Genomic DNA, 25,023 nt, shown 5'->3' with positions numbered 1-25,023 from the left:
CTGTAAATTGTTTGCTTTTCTCCCAGGTTCTGTTTTCCTGTGGATTTATTTATTTTTCTTTTTTTAATGTTTATTTATTTTTGAGAGAGAGAGACAGAGCGTGAGCAGGGGAGGGGCAGAGAGAGAGGGAGACACAGAATCCAAAGCAGGCTCCAGGCTCCGAGGCATCAGCACAGAGCCTGACGCGGGGCTCACACTCACCGACCATGAGATCAAGACCTGAGCCGAAGTTGGGCGCTTAACTGACTGAGCCACCCAGGCACCCTGTTTTCCTGTGGATTTTTATTTTTTATTTTTTTAAAATTTTTTAACATTTATTCATTTTTGAGAGTGAGAGAGACAGAGCATGAGCGGGGGAGGGGCAGAGAGAGAGGGAGACACAGAATCAGAAGCAGGCTCCAGGCTCCGAGCTATCAGCACAGGGCCCGACGTGGGGCTTGAACTCATGGACTGTGAGATCATGACCTGAGCCAAGGTTGGATGCTTAGCTGACTGAGCCACCCAGGTGCCCCTCCTGTGGATTTTTAAACTCTACCTTATAAGCCCTCCATCAAAAATGATACCTGTGTCATAATTGTGGCAATTTTTAGAAATTTTATTCAGTTAGTCCCATTACCATGGTGTACTGTTCAATTTGTAAATTATTTTTTCTGTATAGAATTTAAAGGTTTGCATGTCCACAAATCTGGTAGGGCAATGCTCCCTCTCATAATGGTGCCTACAATTGTTTTTTTCTCTTGGTTAACTTTCCCTCCTAGAAATTGGGAATGGTTTATAAAGCTTTTTAATTAGACAACTCTACACTTTCTCTTTTAGGACATAATTCCTATCACCATTTCCCTGAATACTATAGCCATCTGTAGAGGGCAAATACAAATAAGCAAAACCCAATCCAAAACAATTAAAACAAAACAAACCAATACACAAAATCCCTCCTGTGCAGTGTTAGAACCCCTGGAAGGCACAGTTTTGACCAGGATTTTAACCACTAAAGAGGGCGGGTCTTGTGACACACTCTCTAACTTAGGTCTACTGGGGCAAGAGCTAAACAGTGAAATGACCCAGTGGCCATGGGGTTTGTGCCAAGCAGACAACTGATATTCTGGACCAGTACAGCTGGACCTCGGTCCCAGGGTGTGTTTCTTGTCCTGGCCACCATGGATGTGAAAACTGACGGTGGTGAACAGGGCACCAGCCATCGCCTGTCACCTGTGGCAGTGTCCTAACCCGTCCCCTATACCGTTGGACAGGCCTACGGTCACCTGTCTGTGAGGCAAACATACGGACAAAAAAATTACCCAAGACAGAGGGACTCAAGGATTCTAGTAGGAGACAAAACAGGAAATGGATGCCTGATAACTGAAAGGGTTTTGCATGTGATGAACTCACGGGGGCATTTCTTCACACAGGTGGCACCAAAGCTGTATTTTCCCTCTGGGTTGACGTCCATCTGGTAGGTGGTGGGGTTGTAGAGCATGAGTGGCGGGCAGGTGTCCTTGCACGTGGCTTCATCCCGGAACTTGCGGCAGACCTGTTCACAGGAGGGACATGCACTGGTCAAACTGGCAAGGACGCTCAGCACTGTGTCAATTCTGTGCAGAAAGCTCAGGTTATAGTTCCCAATGTCCAGGAATTTGATTGAAGCAAAAAAAGAAGACAAAAACAAGCAAAAAAAAAAAACAAAAAAAACAAAAAAACAAACTGGCCAAGTACTTTCAGTAGAGTCAGAAAGACCTTTTTCTTAAAAGTATGATTTTTCTTACACTGTCTTAGCTGTGATAATTTATGGTTTATGATGGAAAAAAATACATCTTTATTAACTACGAAAGGATGCAGGAGTTCACATACTAGAGTGAGAACTATAGAGTGAAATTATTTTTAAACTCAATTTACATTGGGTTTCCTTATAAGGAACACTTGAGGATATATGCTAAACATTTATTTTTTATTTTTATTTTGGGGCAGGGCAGAGGCAAAGGGAGACAAAGAATCTCAAGCAGGTTCCAGGCCCAGCATGGAGCCTGACGCAGGGCTCGATCTCGTGACTGTGAGATCATGACCTGAGCCGAAATCAAAGGTCTGACACTTACCGGATTGAGCCATCAAGGTGCCCCATTTTTTAAAAAGCATTTTATTTTTACTTTTATTTTTTTGAGACAGAGATTAAGAGAGGGAGACAGAGGCAGAGGGAGAGAGAGGATCTCAGCAGGCTTCACACCCAGCGCAGAGCCTGGAGGATATATTTTAGCACTTACTGCCAAATTACAGATAACCTTGATGAGGAAGGGTACCATGCAGAGGGGACCAGACCATATACGGTCATGGCCCTGAGACCTGCATGCCGTCTCCCTTCCAGGGGCACATTACAATCAGCCCAGACGAACCAAGTCAAAATCCTGGCCAGGTCCAGCCTCTGGACTTTAAAAATCCTCCCTTCCCTTAAATTGAGAGTCTTCTGGATTCCACCGTAGGTGGGCCTCCTCGCCCGGAGCCCACAGGGTCGTCATAGCACTTGGTGCTGCCTCCAGACTCACATCTGCCAGCCCTGGTGTCTCCAGGACTCCCATGGTGCCCACAATTGAGGTACACCTACATGTGGTGCCCACAGCCCCTGGGACACTAGGCTTTTGCCAGGGCTTTGTAGTAACAGGGACAAAAGCGACTGCTTCAAGACCTTGTGTCGGGGGTGTGGGCAGAGGCTCTGAGCTGTGGTGGAAGGAGCAGAGGGACTCGGTCAGAAGATCCAACCATAGCTCCAAGCCGTGCTGAGATCCGTGTGGCTCTGGATGTGTTGCGTAACATCTCTGTATCCAGGTTGGGGGCCTTACGAAATCAACTCCATAGGTTTATACTGAGACTGACATGGAACAATAAAGAGTGTGAGAACAGTGCTACTGGCCGCAATACACGTTAACCCCAGAGAGCTCGTATTTATTCTGATGCTCATTCGATGCCCAGGTCCCGGTTATGGATGCCACATGCGCTGTGTCACTTAAATAACCTAACAGGTGGGTATTTGCTATCCATCGTTGTCAGGGGAGGAAACCGGGGCACAGAGGGGTCATATGATTTGCCTGAAGTCACAAGGTGAGTGGTGAAGGCGGGACGATACCAGATGCTGTGGTCGGGCTGGGGGAGGGGTGAGCCTTACCAGGCAGTCGCTCTCTCGGGGCCCCGTGCAGCCGGCAGCACACTGGTTATGGCAGCAGTCGCTGGGGGACCTGCCGCGGCAGCGCCCGGAACACTGCTGGGCGCAGATGATTTTGGTCACTGAAAAGGAGCAAAAGTCACCTGTGAGCTGAAGAGCCAGGGAAGGGTCATTCCTCAGGAACCTTGCAGAGCACTTGGAAACAGATGAAAACGTGAACCAGGTGATGAATTTAGTGATTCCCGGCTCGTTAAAATGTTCCCAAACATTCACGCTCTGCCTAATAACACTGAATCATGACATTTCTTTATTGCGCCTCTGTTTTCTACTTATTTTTAATCACTTAGGAGAACTAACCAGATCAAGTCTAGACTTCTGGACCTGCTCGATAATTACATGTTAGTTAGAACTGAGATTCTGGATGATATGGAAAGCACATCAAATAACAGAAATGCTGCCAGAAAGGAGTGTTTAAAAGGGCGAAACCCTCACATCACAATTAAACTGAAGGACAGATAATGAACTTTTAAGGTGACAGGTCCCCAGATCCCTAGGCCACCCATGCTCGTAAACTAGGATTCCTGCAGAAAAACCCTCCTGAGAAGCATTCCTCCTGCTTCTGTATAGGCGGGCTCCCAAGAGAGAGAAAATAAGAAGTGTTGTGACGCTCAGGTAACATGGCCGAGTCTTCTGTTCCCAGGAAGATCTGCCAAACATACTGCTCAGAGAGAGTGGCTGGATGCGTGTGGCTGGCTTTCACTCACTTACGACAGGCTGGAGTGCCCCAAAGAGCCCACTCTGGATTAACTGCATGCGGGGAGATCTGCAAGAATGTCATTCACATAACTGCTCACATCTGGCCTTAAAACAAGACTGCGTTTAGGAATCTTCAAAGGGAAAACACATACAGTTCGTTAAGCATAAGGGGAAGAAGGTGGGCACACATTTATCCGAAATTTTGTTTGCTGACTTACATTTCTGGCAATTCTCCTTTCCCGGACCCCAGCAGCTTCCATTGGGACATCCTGGATCACACTTTTGGCCTAAAATGTAAAGGTAATAGTTGAATTCGTATCTCAGAGGAAGTAAGCAGGCTGATGGCAGGGACTGCCCAAACCCCTGAGCAACATGATGTTCTAGAAACAAGGAACAGCTTTCACATTCCTTATTCTCTGTTTATTTGCTGGTTGACTTGTAAGATGATTCAAAAGACTTTGATAAGAAAAAAAAAAAGATGAACCACGTTCTGCTTTTATTTACATTTCAGCTGTAGAAACTGAGGCAGAGAGTAATTATGGACTTGTCACAGGCTATGAAGACTGGAATTCAAATGAACTCAATGGTCCAGTTTCCCATATTTGTTTAAGCTTGGGAGAAGTTTTCAGCTTCTCCCATGACATTAAGTGTGACTAATCTGGTGGGGCTGTTATGCACCCACTACATTCTCAGTATTCTTACTAGCATGGTTGTACCATAATTTCTTTAACCAATCTCTTATTTTTAGATATATAAATTCCTTCCAAAATCCATTATAAATAAGGCTGCAAGGAATATTTTTGTACAAAAATAATTTTTTTATATCCTATAATTTTCATTCTCCTTATTATTTTTTCTTATTATTCCTAGACATGAAGTTCATAGGCCAGGGGGGTGGGGCATACTTTAAAGCTTCAATACATATTGCCAAAATTCTATCCCTGACCATGTTTTATTAATTTATAGGCCCACAAGAAGAATATGAGAATTTCTCCTTCTCCATACCCTTCCTGATCTGAGTATCTAAAAATCAAAAGGAATCCAAATATTTAGCAAAGACAAAAATGATGCTTCTTTGTTTTATGTTGACCCTTTTAAAATTACAGTAAGAAATAACTTCTTACTTTATTTCTTGGCCAACTTGTGTGTGGGGAGATACAAACTGTTCATGTCTTTGGCCCATTTTTCTTTTTTTGTTGGGAGGTTCACCTTTTTCTTGGGATTCCTAAGACTACTTTATACATTCTTATCATCAAGAATATTAGCCCTTTCCAAGGCAAGCAGATGACGCACAATATTTTCTGTTTGTCGTTAACACGGTTTATGGTATCTGACTGGCTTTTCTCCAACTTGATTTGACACACATTCACTTTTAAGTTTCCTTCTAGCACTTACATATATATTCAGTGATTTATTACATATAATATGATTTGGGATTGATATGGATGTACAAAGTGGATGATTGGTTTATTTTAGTTTCCTCTTAAGTAAACCCACCTGATATAACTTTGATTGCCAAACAAATCAACAATAACATAGTGTAGGGGCACCCTGGGTAACCTTTCTGAATCTCAAATCCATTGTCCATGAAATACTTAAATCACCTTATCAGATTTTTTGGCTAAAAATTTAAGAAGACAAGTTCTCAGAAGGTATGTGTGGCCTGAAAAGGGCTGGAAAGGGAAGGGTTTCCCTTTCCACAAGGACAGCAGCAGACTCCTGCACTTGTCGCCGGTCAGGGGATTAATAAGGATGGCCGGGGAATGGTGTTCCTTTTTAAAACAATCATTAAAGTTCTGTCACTTTGACATTTTCTCCTTAACAGTTAAATAATTCTAGAGGAATTTACTGGATAATGAATTCTTCCCTTATTTGCTTGAAATGTCATTTCTTCATGGACATTTAATTTAGCAAGGTTTATTCTTACTGTCTTTCTCTTACATATTGGTGGCTTATTGTTACATATCTATTCTTGACCCAATATCCTATCAGATTGCAATTTGTGGCTTTGTTGTATTTGAATCTTGTTATTGCGTGCACCTGTCATTCTTCCTTCCCAACACTTTCTTCCGGGTCTTTCCCATGGTCTTGGTGTGATGGGGGCACGTGTGCCATTCAGGCTGTCTGACCTCATGTACAGGAAACCCATATAAGCCTCACAGCCTTCCTGTGTCAGTTTTTGTTTCTGTTGTTGTCGTCATAAATGTGCACGATTTCACTTCCTCATTGTCCATCAGATAGCTAGGGAAAGGTTAACCTTGATGTGATGGATAACACAAAATCTTGTGTCGTAAAATACAGGTTTGAGTTTCTTGCAAACACAGTAGGTGCCCTGCTGAGTATGTGTGGGAATAATCTACTTATCAAACCAAGGGGCTCAAAACCCATGTTCATAGCAGCGTTGTTCGTAATTGTCAACAGATGGAAGCAACGCAAAAGCGCATCAACTAATGAACGGAGAAACAAAGCATGTGGGATGTGGGTACGTATACACATGCAACAAAATACTGTTCATCCACATCAAGGTGAGAAATTCTGATGTATGCTACAACATGGATGAAACTCGTGGTCATTATAAGTGATCAAAGCCAGCCACAAAAAGACAAAAACTATGTGACCCGACCTGTATGTGCTCCCTAGAACAGCCACACTCACAGACAGAAAGTAGCACAGTGGCTGCCATGGGCTGGGGGCAGGGACGGGGAGTTAATGTTTGATGGGGACAAGGTTTCAGTTTCGTGAGATGAAAAGAGTTTTGAAGAACGGAGGGTGGTGATGATTGCACCACGGTGTGAATGTACTTAATACCAGTGAACTGTATACTTAAAAATGGTTAAGATGGTAAATTTTACGTTAGAGGTATTTCACCGCAACGAACAAACAAACAAATCGGTAAGATTAAGTGAAATCCCCACAAAGGGGCTCCAGTCAATTTTGAAGAGCCGTGTGCGCTCCAAATTCTTTGAGACCAAAGAAAACAACAACAACAACAACAACAACAACCAGAAAAAACCCCAAACAAAAACATGCATCCATGGCATAGTTTAGGGAAACAGAGAAGCAGGAAATGGGGATGGCTTCTTATTTTAAAGGACTGAAAGACGAGGGAGATCAGGAAGGGGGATGCTTAGCGGAGCCTGGTAACTGTAGGCAAGTGTCTGCAGATTCCCACACAGCACTGCCAGGGAGCCAAGGGGTACAGCCTTGACCTACAGCCTGGCCCCCTGCCAGCCTCTTCCTGGCACGGGCCGCTTTACTGATGAATGGCAGTGACTAGGTCATGGGCATTAGGGGGAATACGGACAGACTCCCGCCCTGTGTGCTGTGCCCAACCTTGCCTGAGGCTCCGTGTAGGAGGGCAGAGGTCAGCTTAGTGCTTCCGGAGGGACCTGGCATCACTCTGAGGCTCAGCAGCAAGTCAGAAGCACACAAAAGTTTGGTCTGCCTCCTCCAGCCAGGACGGGAGAACCCCCCATGCCAGGACTCAACGGCCACACGAGGGCTCAACTGTCTCAGGGATGATCTGCCAAAACAGACTTTCCCTCTGTCTTAAATAGGTGCTCTTCTCGTGGGCAGATCAACTGTCGCTAGATATCTTGGGTTTAGATTAATGTGACTTAAACAATGGCTCAGCTTTCCGCCACCCCCACCCCCTCCCGACCCCAAAGCACCACGGCTCTGTCCCACCACAGGAGCTACACGAAGAGGGGACGTCTGTAGAACACTTACAGTTGCCCACGTGGTTCTGGAAGTCCATCGACATGTTGCTTATGAAATCGTTGTCAACGATATCCCGCCACTGGATGGTTTCCACGTTGCAGAGGACAGGGTTGTTGCTGAACCGCACAGCACCTTGTAGGATTTCTGCACGTGCAAAGAACCTCAGTCAGCCATCTGCCACGTCTTTACACTCCCACAAAGTACATACGCATTTCTTTACATTTTGGGTCCTGCTAAAATGCCAGTGTGCAAACGAGACTCCCCATAGAGCTTTAGTGGGGGCAGCTGAAAAATGAGTTGGTGACAGTGCCTTGGAGGAGTTAGGTTCCCCCCACCCCGAAATGGGCCTTCGATCAGCAAACTATCAGAATTCAGAAATGTGGGGAGGAAGGAAGCTGTACGATGATGTGAAGGGGCAACCAGGAAGGCAGGGCCACGGCAGTCACTCACTGTGGGCCGGGGAGGCCAGGAGAGGGGGCGATGCTGTGAGCTGCCTCTGAGCTCCTCACTGGAGAAAGTGGGGTGGGGGTGGGGTGGGCAGTGAAGGGGTCTGAGAAGAATCTACGTGCATGATGAAGACATGGCAGACACTGGGAATGCAAATGGCATGAAAAAAAAAAAACGTATGATTGTTTCAAAGGAAGAACTGATAGGACAGGAAAAATCAGAGCAGATTAAGAAGAGATTCGAGCGTGAGCAAAGGGAGAGCGTTGCGTCGATGACATTAGACAGAAACAGTGGCACGAAACACTGCAGCAAGAGCTGTGGACCCTGCGAGGATGAAGCACATCTAGTTGCCGACAGGCAAGGGGAGCAGGGCAGGTCACATGATGAGGTCATGCCACAGAAGACCGTGCAAGCCATGCGACAGGGCCAGGTACTCTGCTAGTTGATTCAAACACATTATCGTAATTAATCTTCAGAATGGTCCCAGGACTCTCTGTGCACAAAGTACCATCATGGAAAAGGAAGGGGTCTCCCGAAAAAGGGGTCTGAGGCTGCTGGAAAGAATGGCATTTCACAGAACACAGACAGGAGTGGACTCTGAAGGAGCACGGAGGGAGGGCACAGTCGGCTTTCTCTCGCCAGGAGACCGCAGCCAACGTGTGTCGGTGAGACAGGCGGGCATTTTCCTCGGCGGGTGGTGGGGAACAAAGGAATCACGGAAGGAAGGCTGGGAGGTCCAAAGAGCCAAGTTGTGGAGCTTTGGGTATAAAGTCAGAGATGACAGCAGGACCATCAAGAGAGAACATCCGGCCAGGAGGCAGCCAGAGTGGAGAGGACGAATCTCTGATGAGAGGTCAGCACTGGATATGCACACTAGGGGCATCACAGCTGCTGTGACAATCAGGACAACAGACCACGGTGGCAAGAAAGAGTGCACGATGGAAGGTCACGGTGGGGCCGTACGGAGTACCTACGATCTCCAATCACGACAAGGAAAAGGAAGGCAGCAAAGGTGCTGGGCAATTCAGGTGCCCCTGCCTAGGCAGAGAGCACCTAGAAGAGAAAGAGGAGATCCATCTTTGTCATTTCTTTAACTTTCAGTATTTCGTGATTATATGCCTGGTGGTGGGCCCTGAGTTAATTATTAACAACAGTACTTAATATTAAAAAATTCACAATAATTACTTAATAACATTAACAAATCCGCATTTCTATAACCCCATGCCAACCCCAGAAATAATACCAACAATGGGAGTAACTTCTAAGTGCTTTTTCTATGGCAATCCACTTAATTTTCTCAACACCCCTAGGATGTGTGCTACCATTGCTACCCACATTTTTAAAGAGGAGGAAACTGAGACACAGAGAGAATCTGCTCCAGGGGCATCTGGCTGGTGAGTGATGGAGGCAGGGGCTGGAGCCCAGACAGTCTGGCTCCAGGGTCCACGCTCTTAACCACATCTGCCTGTCACCATGAGATAGCATGAGGCCAGACAGGCAGATTGAGACACGCTAAATGCACATACTCTTTCGCAAAATGTGTAAATAGCACAAATTAGTATTAGCGTAAACACAGACCGTGTGCGTGGGCGCTCTGAGCAGCTAAAGCGGTGGGTGGAAAGTCTTAGGGCGGTTTTATAGAATGGCCAAACCAGGAGCCCCGCTCGTGTGGTGTGCCAGCCGCCCGCACGCCCGGGTTTGGATGTGTTGGCACATTCCAGCACTGTCGCCTGTCAGGCCTCCACCGTCCCCAGGTCTCTGTCTTGCATCCTCTGCTGTCACCCCCGCTCCCCTCACTTTCCTGGTGAGCCCCCTTCCCATCAGAACTGCACGGCATGTGGGAAGGGTAAGGACTCTGGGGGCAGACATTTGGTGGCCATTCCTGGCCATTTTTTCACTAACTTGGGACCTTAAGAGAGTTACTTTGCCACCATATCTTTATGTATAAACTGGTGGGAGTTTAAACGCCTGCCCTGAGGGGAGGTGGTGAGCACGGAGTTCCTGATTTAACATGAGCGGCACCGTGCCTGCCACATAGCGAGGGCACGGTCGTCATTATCTTCAGTTTTGTTTAAATCCACTTCCTGTCTCTTCTATGATCTTCCTTAGTTCCCACTCAGAGGATCTTCACAAGTGTGCTACTCAGAGGAATTCAAACTTCTTCTGTAATCACGTCATTCCCTGCCCTTAACTTACAGATGAATTTCTGTATAACAGCATTATGCCAAACACGGTCTCAAATAGGGGTTGGTTTTTAATGTGTATCCCTTATACCCGAGGTCCAGGTAGTAAGATAGGCAGTTTATTCACTCCCTAGGCACAGAAAGCCTGCATTCCAGCCAAGGTCGTCTGGATATTTTTCCATGAATATAAAGGAAGTGGTACCTGGCTTAAATCTTCTCTTAACATTCATCAGCTACCATCTTCTTAAAAACTTCCATCTACTGTATCTTGCACACAGTTGGCACTCAATACCTTTGTATTTGATGAATAAAAGTCTTCTCGAGTGGCATTAAGAAAGGTGACAGGTACACTGAGGGGATGCCTGGGTGGCTCACTTGGTTAAGCATCCAACTCTTGATTTCGGCTCAGGTCATGATCTCATGGTTTGTGAGCTTGAGCCCCGTGTGGGGCTCTGTGCTGACAGTGTGGAGCCTGTTTGGGATTCTCTCTTTCTCCCTCTCTCTCTCTGCCCCTCCCCTGCTCATGCACGCTCTCGCTCTCTCTCTCTCTCTCTCTCTCAAAATAAATAAACTTAAAAAACAAAAGAAAAGAAAAGTGACAGTTTTGCTGAGTACCACCTGAGTGGCTCTCTGCACCCACAGCCTCCCTGTACCCTGGCCTCTCACCGTGTAAGTTTCTCATGGGCAGCTCCCGCAGTCCGGTTTTATTTGTGCCATAGTTGGATAAGACGGATAAGGCATGGGTGTTTTCATAGAGCACATTTCCTCGGATGATCTGCAGGTTTTCCAAAGGAATCTTCTCCACTGTGTTGAGGGCAATGAGTACATAGCCGGCAACCTCTTGGATGGTCTAAGGAGAGAAAACATGAACACGTTATTTCTCTTGTGCAGAAGTCAAGAATGCAAGATCTCAAATGGGTCAAGAAAGCCCAGGGCACCTACGTGAGCTATGCACATGAGTGCTGACAAACATAAAGCATGTAGATAACTACAGTGGGGACATGGGAGGTGACAGAATTTACGATGACTCCTGTACTTTCACCTCTTGAGCCAAAGGGCAATGTACATTATTCAGGAATGCTGTGACTCATTTTACTTGGTGTTCAATGTACTCAGAAGAGAATGAAAAAGTTTTATTAATTCATTTTGTGTCTTTCTTGCATGCTTTCTTATTAGAAAAAAAGAAAAAGGAAGGAAGAAAGGAAGGAAGGAAGGAAGGAAGGAAGGAAGGAAGGAAGGAAGGAAGGAAGGAAGAAAGAAAGAAAGAAAGAAAGAGAGAGAGAGAGGGAGGGAGGGAGGGAGGGAGGGAGGGAGGAAGGAAGGAAGGAAGAAAGAAAGGAAGGAAGGAAGGAAGGAAGAAAGAAAGAAAGAAAGAAAGAGAGCGAGAAAGGAAGAAAGGAAGGAAGGAAGGAAGGAAGGAAGGAAGGAAGGAAGGAAGGAAGGAAGAGAAAGAAAAGAAGAAAGAAAGGAAGAAAGAAAAGAAAGAGAAGCCCAGAAGGAGGCCAATCAAATCGAAAGTTCAACTATCACCAACATCTGAAGCCTTCCCAGCTGGCTCCTATTGGCTCACAAGAGGCTACTGTGAAATAGCTGGGAGATTTGTGAATTGGTGTCACTGAAACCAACCAGAGTGGAAGTATTTACACAAAGGAAATAGGCAAATGGTACAAAACAGGACTTTTTTTTTTTTTTAAGAGCCAATATATCAGGATACCCCAGCTAAAGCACTGGTTAAACGTTTAATATCAGTGTCTATGATGATAGAGGAGCGTCAGGCTAGCCTCCTTCTCTTTGACATTATTTCGTAGCTCTAACTTCACACCAGCTGGTGAAGTGGCTTTCTGATAAAACCTGTAATTGGCCCATAATTGCCATGGCAAAAGCATATAGACTTCCAGTTAAATTCTGTCAAGGTCTTTGTCTACTTCTATTTCCTTCCATCACATGTGGGTAAGACAGTCAAATTCATCAAACTAACTTTTAAGAAGGAAAGGTCATAATTCCTTTGCATGTAGGTGATTTCCAAATTCCCAAGGACCACCTCACAGTTATTAAACATCCTCTGCAGGCTGAGAAAGTGGTCCTCAAAAGTGCCCAACTGGGTGAGCCGGTTACTTGTGCCTTGGCAAACTGCAAAAGAACAAAAGAGAAAAAGATATCACATGAAATGCCAAGTAGAGTAGCAGAAATAACATAAAATGTTCACAAATTTCAACAAACTTTGAGAGTCTCAGTGACTTACAATATTAATTCTGGTAAAAGGTCACTCAAGACAAGTATGGCCAAAAATGTTTATCTAAGGTATACAGTTCATAACAAGAGACAGCTCATCCCTATAATGCATGGAATCTTTATAAAATGTTAAAAATTCAAGGGGAAACGGGAAAATTCTATGAAAATCTTTAAGACACAATAGTCTTTTAGAGCTTCGGTAGACAAAAACATATGTATCACTAGATAATAAGATAATTACAATGTTGAATTAGTAACTATATAATGAATGTTTTACATTACGAAAAAGACAGACTATCACACTACTGTGAGCCCAAAGGATATTTACAAACATAACATACGCTAGCCGATATTTTCTGACCGCGGTGTTGTACAACTTAAAATCAGTGACAAGAGTGTAAATTAAAATCCAACTGGCCAGAGATTAAAAATATTCTTCTAAACTAATGCATCAAAGAATAAATCAAAGGCCTACTTATACATCTAGAAAATAATGAAATGGCAAAAACACACTCAGGTACTGAGAAACCAATACGTCCTTCTATTTGTCCACACTCTATGAGAATCCACGGTGGAGACACAATTGTACACAGTCTTGGCATGCTCACCTCCCTCATGTTTTAACTTAATACAAGAAGTAAAATGGGGGACAAAGTTAGACTATGGAAATACACTTGACAGTCTATATTTAAAAGCAAAGGAGATTATAATAGTCATAGCTCTTTGAAAGGCATGTTTGAGCAAGTATAACAAAACAAAGAGGTTTGGGGCTTTTGAAGCAGGGAGCTTGTTAAGCGACTATACTTTGAACCAAAATTATCATAAGAGTGAAGAAATATGGCCTCTGGCTTTGGAGGTTAGATTCAGAACTAGCCAGGTTCTTCTACATGTGCGAAGGCATGGCTGCAATCCGTAACCAGGTGGCTGAACGCAAAACCAAGGCCAAAGTCAATATGCAGGTACTTTCCTCGGAAACTCTAAATTTACATTTCCATTTTATAGATGTCTTTGTTCCCTCCCATGGGAACTGCTCCGAAGGGCACCATCTGACCGTCTGCCCTCACATTTTGGTGCCACGGCCGTGAGCACATGTTGAGACACCACATTCTCAACCCAAAGCATTTACACCAACATTAAAAATGAAGCAATCGCCACATCCTCTGCAACTCTGTGGGGATTTCCCTCCTCTGCTCTTCTGTGGTCTCATTCAAATCTGGCGGTAGAGAGAACGCTCGCATGGGAACTTCGACAGTCGACAAGACTAAAGCCCTATCTACTGGCTCCAGGGGCAGAATGATTCCATATTTCTTCCAACTATAACACTGGATGGACCCAACATCTCGGGGCTGCTTTCACTCAGGAGTATGGGCCGCTCTGATTGCAACCTCACTTTGGGACAGTTGTACACAGTTGGGGCCAGACTAATCACATAGATGGGGCCAGACTGCTTTCCCAATTCCAAGGTCCTTAAAGATGCCACCACCAATGTAGGTATGGGGTTGTGACAATAACCCATGACCTTTCAGTCGACACACGGGTAAACAAAAGCTGCTTTCCCTGCTGGGAGACTACGGTCCCTAAATTTCATCCTAACTGATTGGCTATCCTTGAAGTAGCTCAGTATTGGTCACGCCTTCATCCCAGCCAGGTGAACAGCATCCTAGAACTCAGGGTTGGAGTGCGTTTCAGAAGAGTTTCTTCAGTTCGCAGAGAAATGAAAAACAGTAACGATTGCTCTCATTTTAAATGATAAAGGATTTCAGCTTGTAAATTTCTCTCAGGGGGCGCCCCGGGACTTTTCATTACTAAATCAATGACAAAGTAACTTTTGTCAGTAAAAAAAGAAAACATGCCCTTTAAGTTTAGCCTGTTACATCATAGCAAAAATAATTTCAAAAATGTTGTATTTGTGCTTTCATTCAGTCATTCAAAAAAGTGCCAAATGAGCTCCTAAAATATTTGTTTGATGAATCTCTACCATCATCCGTCATTGTTTACAATTAGCATGAACTACTTCTATATTCAGAAAACCAGATGCTGCTATATTTGGAAGCAATAGCAGCATTGCACAATATTGATATGAACCTTTATTCATAAAACATTTTGGGAAGCAACTAGACAACTTGTGTAAAGAAATAAATATGCTTCAAAAAAGCTTCATGCAAAATGTTTTTTTTTTAAATGATGGCAAAAAAAAAAAAAACCCGCAAAAAGCCCTAAATGTTCAATTGCCTGTCACGTGTATTCTTGAGAAGAAGGCAGCTGATACGCTGCGTGATTCAGCGTAAGACAAGTCCGTCTTGAATTCTATTCCAGGATTAATTACTAAAGGATCAAGAGAAATCATTACAAAGGTGTTTCTTCAGGGGCTTTCTCCTGCCATGTGCCCCAAAGGGGATGACAGTGTCCAAGTGAAATCCAGAGTGACAATCAGAATGATTTGACCTAGGTTTCCTGATTCAACAAAGCCTAATCTTTGCTCTCTATTTATACCAAATGTCTCACATTATGACTATAAAGCAATGGAAAGATTTAAATGAGACCACTCAATTAGTAAAATTGTTATGTTTTAAATCACAAAGCAGGCAGATTTAAGACAAAACTGCCAAGAGCAAGAGCTTTTAAATTCATCCAGGAGAAAGTTTTTGTTTAGCCACTTCCTCATGATGTGACCCTGGATGACTTCTCTAAGCTCTCTGCGGCAGGCTTTCCTCAAGTAGCAAATGTGGTGAAACTAATACTGACCTTCAGAACTGTTTCAAAGGCTGAATGAACACAAAAGCTTTCAGCTTTCTTTTGTTAAAGTTAACTACTGAGAACTGTGTGATACAAGATGCAACTGCACAGATGTTAGTGGACCTCTGTGGACATAAACTTGCCCGAAGGTATTGCCTGAACTGGGAATATTTGTATCTGCAGATAACCTGACTCAAATATTGGGCATTAGATTACTCTGTCTGTAGAATATGTATCCGAAAAGGAAGGGAAAGAAAAGGAACACGTTTAATGATTTCATTAAAATACACATTGAGGGGCGCCTGGGTGGCTCTGTCAGTTAAGCATCCGACTTCAGCTCAGGTCATGATCTCGTGGTTTGTGCGTTCAAGCCCCACATCAGGTTCTGTGCTGACAGCTCAGAGCCTGGAACCTGCTTCGGATTCTGTGTCTCCCTTGCTCTCTGCCCCTCCCCTGCTCGCACTCTGTCTCTCTGTGTCTGTTTGGTATCACTTTAGGGCTATACATTTGAAGCCAAGATAATTAAAAGTGTATCCAGCTCCATACAAAATGCTATTGATTTGCTCTACCTCTTACAAATCTGAAGACAAGTTCTACTGAATCAAGAGCAGCAGTCCCTGGGACACAGGCCCTACAAAGCACTTGGCTTTTCATCCTCCAGTGTTATTATGAAGATTCATAAATGGGCAGACAAGCTGAAAGAAAGATATAGTGTGAATATCCTTAGATTAGCCTTGTATTCATTTTGTCACATATCTATCCATCTTACTTTTTTTTTTTTTTGATGCATTTTAAAGTAAGGTATAAATGTCAGTACATTTCACCCTGGCATACCACTGATCACAGCTCAAGATTAATTTACAGCTATTGTTGTTGTTGTTGTTGTTGACATCATCCACAACTGTGCAACATCCACAAACTGTGAGGTAATCAACCGTAAGTATAGCATTTGAGAGTTTCAACAAATGCACACACCCACGTGACCTGCACTCCTACCACCACATAGAACATCATCCCTACGGGGCCCCCTCATGCCTCTTCCCAGGCAATCCTGGCCCCCGTATACCATAAACCACACGGTGATTTGTTTTCACTAAGAACAGTCCTGCCTATTGTAAAATTTCATATTAATGGAATTACATAGTCTTGCCCTTTTGTGTAAGGCTTATTTCATAGTCTACTATTTAAAAAACATTTTTTTAATGTTTATTTTTGAGACAGAGAGAGAGAGAGAGAGCATGAGTGAGCGGGGGAGGGGCAGAGAGAGAGGGAGACACGGAATCCGAAGCAGGCTCCAGGCTTTGAGCTGTCGGCACAGAGCCCAACACGGGGCTCGAACTCATGAAATGTGAGATCATGACCTGAGCTGAATGAACACTTAACCGACAGAGCCAGCCAGGCGCCCCGAGACAAGTGTTTTATGGGAAGTTATCTGTGTATTATCCTTGGGCATCTAAGGCTGATCCACAGTCTGGTCGTTCTTTTTCTTAAGAACCCCCCAGTTTATCTTAACTGAAAATAAAAACAATATGCCTGCTTGAAGTCTTGGATCCCCCTGACTTTATGGGTTAGGGCCTGTGGCTTTCCCGTGTCATTATGGGGGTGGACACCTCTCTTTCCCCACAAGCCTGGGCAACTATGTCCTGCTGATTAAGACACAACATTAAAACAAGTTTCTCCAGATTTTCCCAAACCCACTTAGAGACTTCTGAAATTGCCTAAGAAAATTTATAATTGTCTTAATTTGTTGTTTTCTCAACTACATATTAATGTTTGCCAAAGCAGTTGGGCTCTTGTAAATCTCTCCCCTTGGCCTCCTAAATTATCTCTGCTTTCATCCGTGCCCCATTTTCCACAGAACACCTTATTTTGAAGCAGAAATCACATCACACTATTCCTTGGCTCGAACCAAAAGCTTCCCAGTGTAATTGGAACACAGTACAAGCTCCTTTCTCGTCAGCGTGCCTTCTCTCAGCCTCTCACTGCTCACTCCCCTAGTTCTCTCCAGCTGGCCCAGTTCTGGCCCACTTCAGGGCTGTCCCATCTGCCCGGAATGTTCTTCCATTGCCCTCCAGATGTGTGCATCTTGGCCTCCCTTTTATCATTGGGATTCCAACTCAATGGCCATCCTTTCAGAAAAGCCTATCCTAGAACCAGATCAGCTTAAGTATCTACCATTACATTCTATCACGTCACCCTGCTTTCTTTACTTCTTAGTAAATTTATCACCACTTAAAATTATTGTTTCTGCAAATATATATATTTATTCATTTATCTAGATGGTGAAGAGAGGTGGACTTTGTATAGATATATGGGTATCTCGTTGCCCTGACTACTGTGAGACGTGCACGTGTGTGCCTGCATGTTTATTTTCGGTGGGAAAGCAACGGGTGGCTGTGTGATCATAGATGACAGAGATGTGACCGTGAAAGTCTTACATGACTCGACATGGGTCTCTTTGCCTTTATTGTTTCCAAATGTCTGATAGAGGAGGTGGAGGCAGGATGTCTTACGAGAGGGTTTGTCCTCACAACCTTCTAGTTGGTCACCACAAAATCTTTCTAGTCTAAGTAACATATTTGATTAAGCCTTAAAAGCCAAAGGACTTTTTTCCACTTTCATGCTGAAGAGGTTTAAGGAAATCCCAAATAAGATGACATTTATACACTGGATTTTAAAATACAGAAGAAAAAGGGGCGTCTAGGTGGCTTGGTCGGTTAAGCGCCCAGCTTCGGTTCGGGTCATGATCTCGTGGTTCGTGGGTTCGAGCCCCGTGTCAGGCTCTGTGCTGACAGCTTGGAGCCTGGAGCCTGCTTCGGATTCTGTGTCTCCCTCTCTCTCTGTCCCTCCCCCACTCAAGCTCTGACTCTGTCTCTCAAAAATAAGTAAATGTTAAAAAAAAATTTTTAAAAATACAGAAGAAAAAGATCATCAGAGAACTTGCCAGAGGTTTTATCATATCAGAACTGCTCATTTCTTTTGCCTTACTGAAACTGTATTGTGGTGGTAATTTTAAAACGTGTACATATGTACATCTCAACTATGCTAAAAATGCCCAGAAAATACACCAAGTTGTTAATGATGCTCTTTTATGAACAGTGGGATTCTGAGTGTTTTATTTCTTCCTTATATTTTTTCAAGTTTTCTGTAGTGACCATACATTCCTTTATAATAAAAAAATACCAAGGGGAACATTTGCAAAAATCCATGTTGAAAAAAAGCCAAAAGAAAGACATTTTAATAAAATACATTTTTAGAGGAGCAATGATCGAGTACAGCTACGAAGATCCACAAAGTTTTGCATTATCCGTGTTAAACAGCTTTATAAAAGTGCTTTAAAAATTAGAAATAATTGATGAACGGTGAAGTGCTAGACAGAGAAAATGCTAGAAGAGAGAGTAAGCTGTAGATTATTCACCTCATTGTTCTGAATAGCTGCATACTGGAGCCCTTGGAAAACACCATGCATTACACAGAGATAGTTCTGTTACAAACAGTGATGGGCTTCTCAAATTTCATTTTTTCCCTGATCTATAAATTTATTTTTTACATTGGTTTTGGGGAGCATAGGGTAAATTTCTCCCATGGAAAAATATTATAAATTATGTTTACAGTACCACACTACTCTATGAAACTGATTTAACTCACACAACAGCTTGTAATGGGAACACAGAAAATCTATGGTTGAGCCATAATAAAATACTTGGGAAAACAATAAAAGTAAATACAAAGTAGCATTTAAATTTTCATTGGAGGTGGGGCACCCGGGTGGCTCAGGTGGTTGAGCATCTGACTTCAGCTCAGGTCATGATCTCATGGTTCGTGAGTTTGAGCCCCGAATCAGGCTCTGTGTTGACAGCTTGGAGCCTGGAGACTGTTTTCGATTCTGTGTCTCCCTCTATGTGCCCTTCCCCCGTTCGCCTGTCTCTCAACAATAAATAAATGTTTAAATAAATAAATAAATAAATAAATAAATAAATTTTCACTGGGGGTTTAACCAAAGGTTTTGTAGGTTTTGTAGAAGGGGAAAAGTCTCTAATTTATTATGAAGATTTTTCCTTATTTTCCAAAACTTTATATTTTATCAGTAGTTCGTTTGTCATATTTGATTTTTAACTAACCAGCAGTTCTCAGCTTGCAGGCATCCAAAGATAGTCATCAAGCTGAATTTGAATCTACATTGCAATTTGGAAATGCATATGTAATAGTCAAAAAGTCCTCCTGAGTATTGGATGATCTACCAAGCTCTGGCATATCCAATACAAGGGCAAACTACAGTCACTCCAATTAAGTTATCAAGCAGAAGATTTTAAAATAACATCTCTTTTATTTTTGAGTTAGGGAAGAGAACACCAAAACTGGTTGATTTCCATTCCCATGACCCTCCTCCTAGCCATTAACATAATCCCAAGCCAAGTGTATGATCTTTAAACAATATGTGGAGTTGGGATACCTTTGTATAGTGTGTTCAGTCTCCTGGGAATTAACTAATGGGTCCGAACCTCAGGAAGTCCAGTTCTATGACAGACCATGGAATATGCTTCCAGTGACATCAAACATCTATCAGAGTGACGATGGCGATAGTATCCTTATGGGATGGTCTCCCGCCAGTTAAGTCTCTGGGTCTCAGTGTCCTGACTGGTTAAAAATGGGACCAACTCAGCATAGTTGACCGGGTAGGGTGAGCAGTAATGAGATCATGGACACAGAAGTACTTCATAAATCACAACTCTCTCAAAATATAAATTATGTCTGACACTGAAGCTTCATCTTAGCAGTATCCACAGCAACCAAACCTTTGCAATCTATTTCTGCCTATGTTTTCAATGATACCAACAAACTATTTTTCCCCTGGGGGCTTAAAAAATTTTTTTTAAAAATAGACTCAGCAGAATTGAGGAGTTGTGTTGAAATCTGGGATGCTTTAAAATTCTGGAATAGGGGCACCTGGGTTGCTCAGTCGGTTAAGCATCTGACTCTTGATCTGAGCTCAGTTCTTGTTCTCAGCGTCATGAGTTCAAGGCCTGCATTGGGCTCCTCACTGGGCGTGAAGCCTACTTAAAAAATAAAATAAAATCCTAAGGTAAAATCCTGAAATAAAAGTCATCACTTCTCATTGTTACAGGATACTATCCAAAGATTGGCCCTAACAATGGAAACTAAGTATCTTAAACCACAGGGCTTGGCAATCCATTCCATTTTTTAATAAGTAGTTGAATGGCTAGTCAGAGATGAATTTGACCTACATTGTTGGACTATGAGAAACTGATTTGGATTAAAAATGATTTCATAAGGCAATACTCATCCATCTTTTACTCATTCAATCCAATAAATCTCTTTTGAACACCTACTATGTGTCTGGCAGCACTCTGTCTTGGTGGCCAGTGTCTCTGTATTTTAAACATGGTGACGCGTACTGAACACAAATCCACGGATGGAGGAATTACGTGTATCAGATTCTCTATCAGCCTCTACATCAGGTTATATAGAACTAGGGTTGTAGGTGGCTAACATATACCTTCACTGAATGCTGGATGCTGAGCAGGGCACCCTGAAGAAAAGAGAGCACTGGATTTGGTTTAAAACCTCTCCATGTGAAAATATAAACAATAGTGAATTTAGTGTGTCTGGTTTTTCCTTTCTAGAGATATCATGAGTAAGTTCCTCCTCTCTGGCCCGAGCTCTGTTTTTCTAATCTCCTAGCTGGGGATTATTGCTGACTCATATTCAGGGGCTCTCTCTTCACATATAAGAATACTTCTGAAGTGACTAATACCACTTCCCTTCCAAAAGTCTGGTGGCCAAGCCGCCGCTTGCTTATATCCTTTGCCTCCACTGCAATTTCATACTTCTGACCTATTTCTTCAGAGTTCTGTTGCCTTCTCAGACCTACCAGTGCAGGGCAGTGCAGAGTCAAGAATAACATTAGCGTGTGACATCTGCACAGTCCTTCAGTTTTCAAAGCTCATTCTCATGAAGGCTGCCCTAAAACCTGCCTGTTCCCTGGATGAGGAAGGGCTGTGGCAAAGCCATTGCCATAGAAGAACCCAATGAAAGGATGGGCTTGCCCATCTAACTCGTTGTCTGCCACACAGACGATGAGGGGACTTGAAGGGATGGGGCAGTAGGGGGTGGGATGGACGGTAAAGGTTACACAAATGATTGCCACCGACGGTAAGCCCAGAGAAGGGCTGGTGGAAGAAAGTGGAAAGTAGAAAATTCCAAGACGGGGTTGGTGTCAAGGACACTGCTTGAAAACCGAGTTTCAAACCTGTGAGAAAGTCAAGACTGCCCTCATTTTAGCGCCGCCTTTCAATTCTGACTTAGCTGGACTCTGTTCAGTAGAGAACTGGTAAGCAGAGCACAGTCTGAAAGGCGAAGGCTGGGTGAGAGCATGCCAGAGCCCTCGGTGTGCTTGGTTGGCGACTTACTACACCTTCAACAGCTTCTCATAGTAGAGTCTAGTGTCACATCTCAGGGTGCAGCTTTTCTCTCCGTAGATACAGCCTCACAATCTATGTCCTTCTCAGCAAGGTGACAGGGAGGTGAAGTGAAGCCGGGCTGACAAGATTTCACTCCTCTGGGCACAGTCCTCACCCGACTCACATACCTTCTGTTTTATATTCTGCCCAGGTCCGCGTGACTCACCCCCTAATGACAAAGGGTGAGTAATATTCTCCACATTGGGCTATTTAGTGGCTGGTTGAGTTGTCCCTCCAGAATTCATCTGAATGCCATGCATGGCTGAGAAGCATCATGGCAAGGTAGAGTCCTCACCCTTAGGTGTTGCTACAGCCTCTCAGTAAGGGTTCAGTCCCCAGTGCTCTGTGATCTTCACCTGGGCCACGAGGGCCTGGGTGTTCTTTTGTTCACTCACTTAGTGAACTAAAGCATGTTTCATAAAATAGTATAAGCACAGTGGCCAAGAATGGCTCAGAAGTACTCACCGCCCTGAGGGAATATATTCGCTCTTTGGGGAGATGACACATGAAATTATCACAGGATATCCCAAAGATACTCGAGGTAGAGACATACTAAAGGAACACAAGTCAAAAAGCAGAGAAATCGCCAATCTGGAGTCATCTGGGGAAGGGATTCCAGTATCTTTTACTACCAAGCAAATGGAAACATGATACTCTTTTACTTACGTTCGGAGTAAAAGAAAAAGTTGCTCACAGGTGCCAGGTGATGAGCCTGGTGACTACCATACACAGTCCCACAATATACCACACCTAGAAAATCGGGTTTCTTCCATTCCTATCTGTTTTTCTGCATTCTCCTCCTCGGGGTCATTGCCCGTATTCTAATTTGGGGGTACAAGTGACCCTTCCTAAGTTTGTTTATAGTCATCTGTAAGCGTCATGTCTCCATCCATTCTTACTGAACAAAATTCTGAAAAAGATTCGTAATTTGCAAGGAAATAAAAGGTTTCCAATCCAAAAACAGGGGACACAGATCTTTTTGGCAAGAGTTTCTCTGCAATTCTATGAGGCAATTCATGTCTACCCCTACCCCAAGATGGCTTAAATGTTCTTTTAAACTTTTTCCTCTATTATTATCCATGTTTTTAAAAAATCAGTCTGCAATGCACAATTGTTTTTAAGTCTGTCTCTAAATACACACACATTTGGAGTGCCTAGGTGGCTCAGTCGGTTAGCGCCTGACCCTTGATTTCAGCTCAGGTCGTGATCTCACAGTTTGTGAATTCGAGCCCCACACTGACAATGCGGAGGCCTGCTTGGGATTCTCTCTCTCCCTCTCTCTCTTTGCCACCTCTCTGCTCGTGCTCTCCCTCTCTCTCAAAATAAATAAAAACTTAAAAACATAATTTGAAAAGTTTAAAAAAAATAAATACACATACATTTAAGTTGGTTTACCAATAAGCATTAGAAAAAAAACACAACACAGAAATAGCCACCACCACCCCTACAAAAAAACACAAAAAAACAAAAAACAAAGCAAATGACAATAAAAATTGAAACAAGGGAGCAATCACTAAGACACCAGGAAAAGGCCATTACGCCCACGTTTCCTCCTTAAAACAGTCCCAGCTCTCCTCCGTCCCCTCCCCTAGGCAGCACCTGCCATGGGAAGGTGTGACTAGCTCCTTAGCTAGCCTGCGATCCCAAAGGTGGCTCTCGCAGAACCACAGGCAAGCCTGGAAATGAAGTGCATGGAGATCAAAGGGCACTTCTACCCGGGAACCTCCAGGAGCAAGGGTGGATCTGGAATCTGCCCTGAGCATCGACATAGAACAATCAGTGCCCAAAGGAGCAGGGGGAAAGGAAGCATAGATGTTGGAGGCAAAAGGAAGCAGAGCCATTTTATAGGGGGTTCTTGGGAGACAGATGGATTTGGGAGATGGGGTCAGAGTACAGGGGGCTCGTTGGGGTGGGGGGTACAAAGCAGACACAACTGACGTTTCCAAGCTGCTTCTCCGTCTGAGCTAGCACTGTGCTACTTTGGGGTGGAATTGTTCTCTGTGTCATCATCTCCTCCCTTTTGCTGCTGGGAACAAATGAGAAGCAGGGAGCGGAAGAAAAATAATCTGCTTACAAAGATTAGTGGCTTGATTTCACTAATGAGGAGAGTCTCCCGCTTGCCTTTTTTTTCAAGTTACTGAAACATACCAGGACCTCAGCAGAACTGTATGAACCAATATTTCACTTTTATGCCATAAAGGATTTGAAAAGTCAAATAAATAAATAAATAAATAAATAAATAAATAAATAAATGTAAAAAAATAAATAAAGCAAAGTTAAGTAAAAAAAGAAAGAAAGAAAGAAATTTAAAAAAGGAAAACGTGGAAAACCATCCCCTAGCCATTCCGGCTACAGAACAATAAGGAAACTTTCACTGGCATCTGTCAATGATCAGTGACCCTGGAGTCACAAGGTCTGGATTAGAACTCTGGTTCCACCATTACAGAGGCAACTTCTTGATCACGTTTGGTCTCTTTTTCTTCATCTATGAAACAGGGACTTGTGACTCAGGAGGATTCAATGAGACTGCAGAACCCCTGGGCAAAGCACCTGACATGTGGCAGACCCTTAACAAATAGGACTATGGCTTGAATCTGAATTACATCTAGACTGGACCCGAGTAGAATGAATCGCTTCCTTCCTCCGAGCGCTCTGAGTGGTGGACCCTTCTGCCTTCTGCTCGCAAGCTGTGTGTGGCCTGGCCAGCAGATGTGAGCTCTCGCCACTGAGCTACCCAGTCTGCCTGGGTCCAGAGACAAGCCCATGGCGTGAAAGGAAGGTGTCTGGACCCATACCTGCCCAGGGAGTCCGTGCTGGGCACTGAAAGCTGAGGAAGCCACACCTATTACATGCCTTTTAGAATTCCCTTAAGAGAACTCCCAACTTGCTGCTCAGAACATTCCCTACTGTTATTTTTCACTTAGAAAAAGCCTCGTCTGACCCTTTGTGGTGGTTTCGTAAGAGTAGTTGGATTTTTGTGCTGTGTGCATGCACATGTTTTTATTTAATGCTTGCTTTAAAATGGGCATTTTTTCATTTACTCCTACTTAATCTAAATATTCCTTTTAAGTTTCACTTTCAAATGAGAAGAGGAAATAGCAGTGCAGACAGCAGATTTAGGAGGACAGACCTGGTCCCAGTGGGGGAGGTCCAAAGCCTCTTTCCCTAGCTAGCTCCGTGTGCCGAAGCCCACTTCCCGGGTTCATGGACAAAGATGAAAACAGACCTGAAAATCACTGACACTAAGTTAAGTCAGGAGAAGCCCAAGCCAAGTTTCTGCCATAGGAGAATTTTCATTTTCGCTCATATACTATTGTTT

At 43.6% G+C, this 25,023-nt stretch overlaps 1 protein-coding gene across 1 annotated transcript in view; it reads right to left on the bottom strand.

Moving 5' to 3' along the window:
- EGFR (epidermal growth factor receptor) overlaps positions 1-25,023 on the bottom strand; it is a 212,292-nt gene that overhangs the window by 54,249 nt on the left and 133,020 nt on the right. The window contains 6 exon segments of the mRNA XM_043588477.1: positions 1,390-1,531; positions 3,152-3,270; positions 4,123-4,191; positions 7,634-7,768; positions 10,921-11,104; positions 12,233-12,384. Coding sequence (XP_043444412.1) covers positions 1,390-1,531; positions 3,152-3,270; positions 4,123-4,191; positions 7,634-7,768; positions 10,921-11,104; positions 12,233-12,384 — 801 coding nt within the window.

The sequence above is a fragment of the Prionailurus bengalensis genome, chromosome A2 (genome assembly GCF_016509475.1).
Source record: "Prionailurus bengalensis isolate Pbe53 chromosome A2, Fcat_Pben_1.1_paternal_pri, whole genome shotgun sequence".
Lineage (NCBI taxonomy): Eukaryota > Metazoa > Chordata > Mammalia > Carnivora > Felidae > Prionailurus > Prionailurus bengalensis.
The sequence above is the reverse complement of the archived record's forward strand: the minus strand, read 5'-3'. Positions and strand labels throughout refer to the sequence as shown.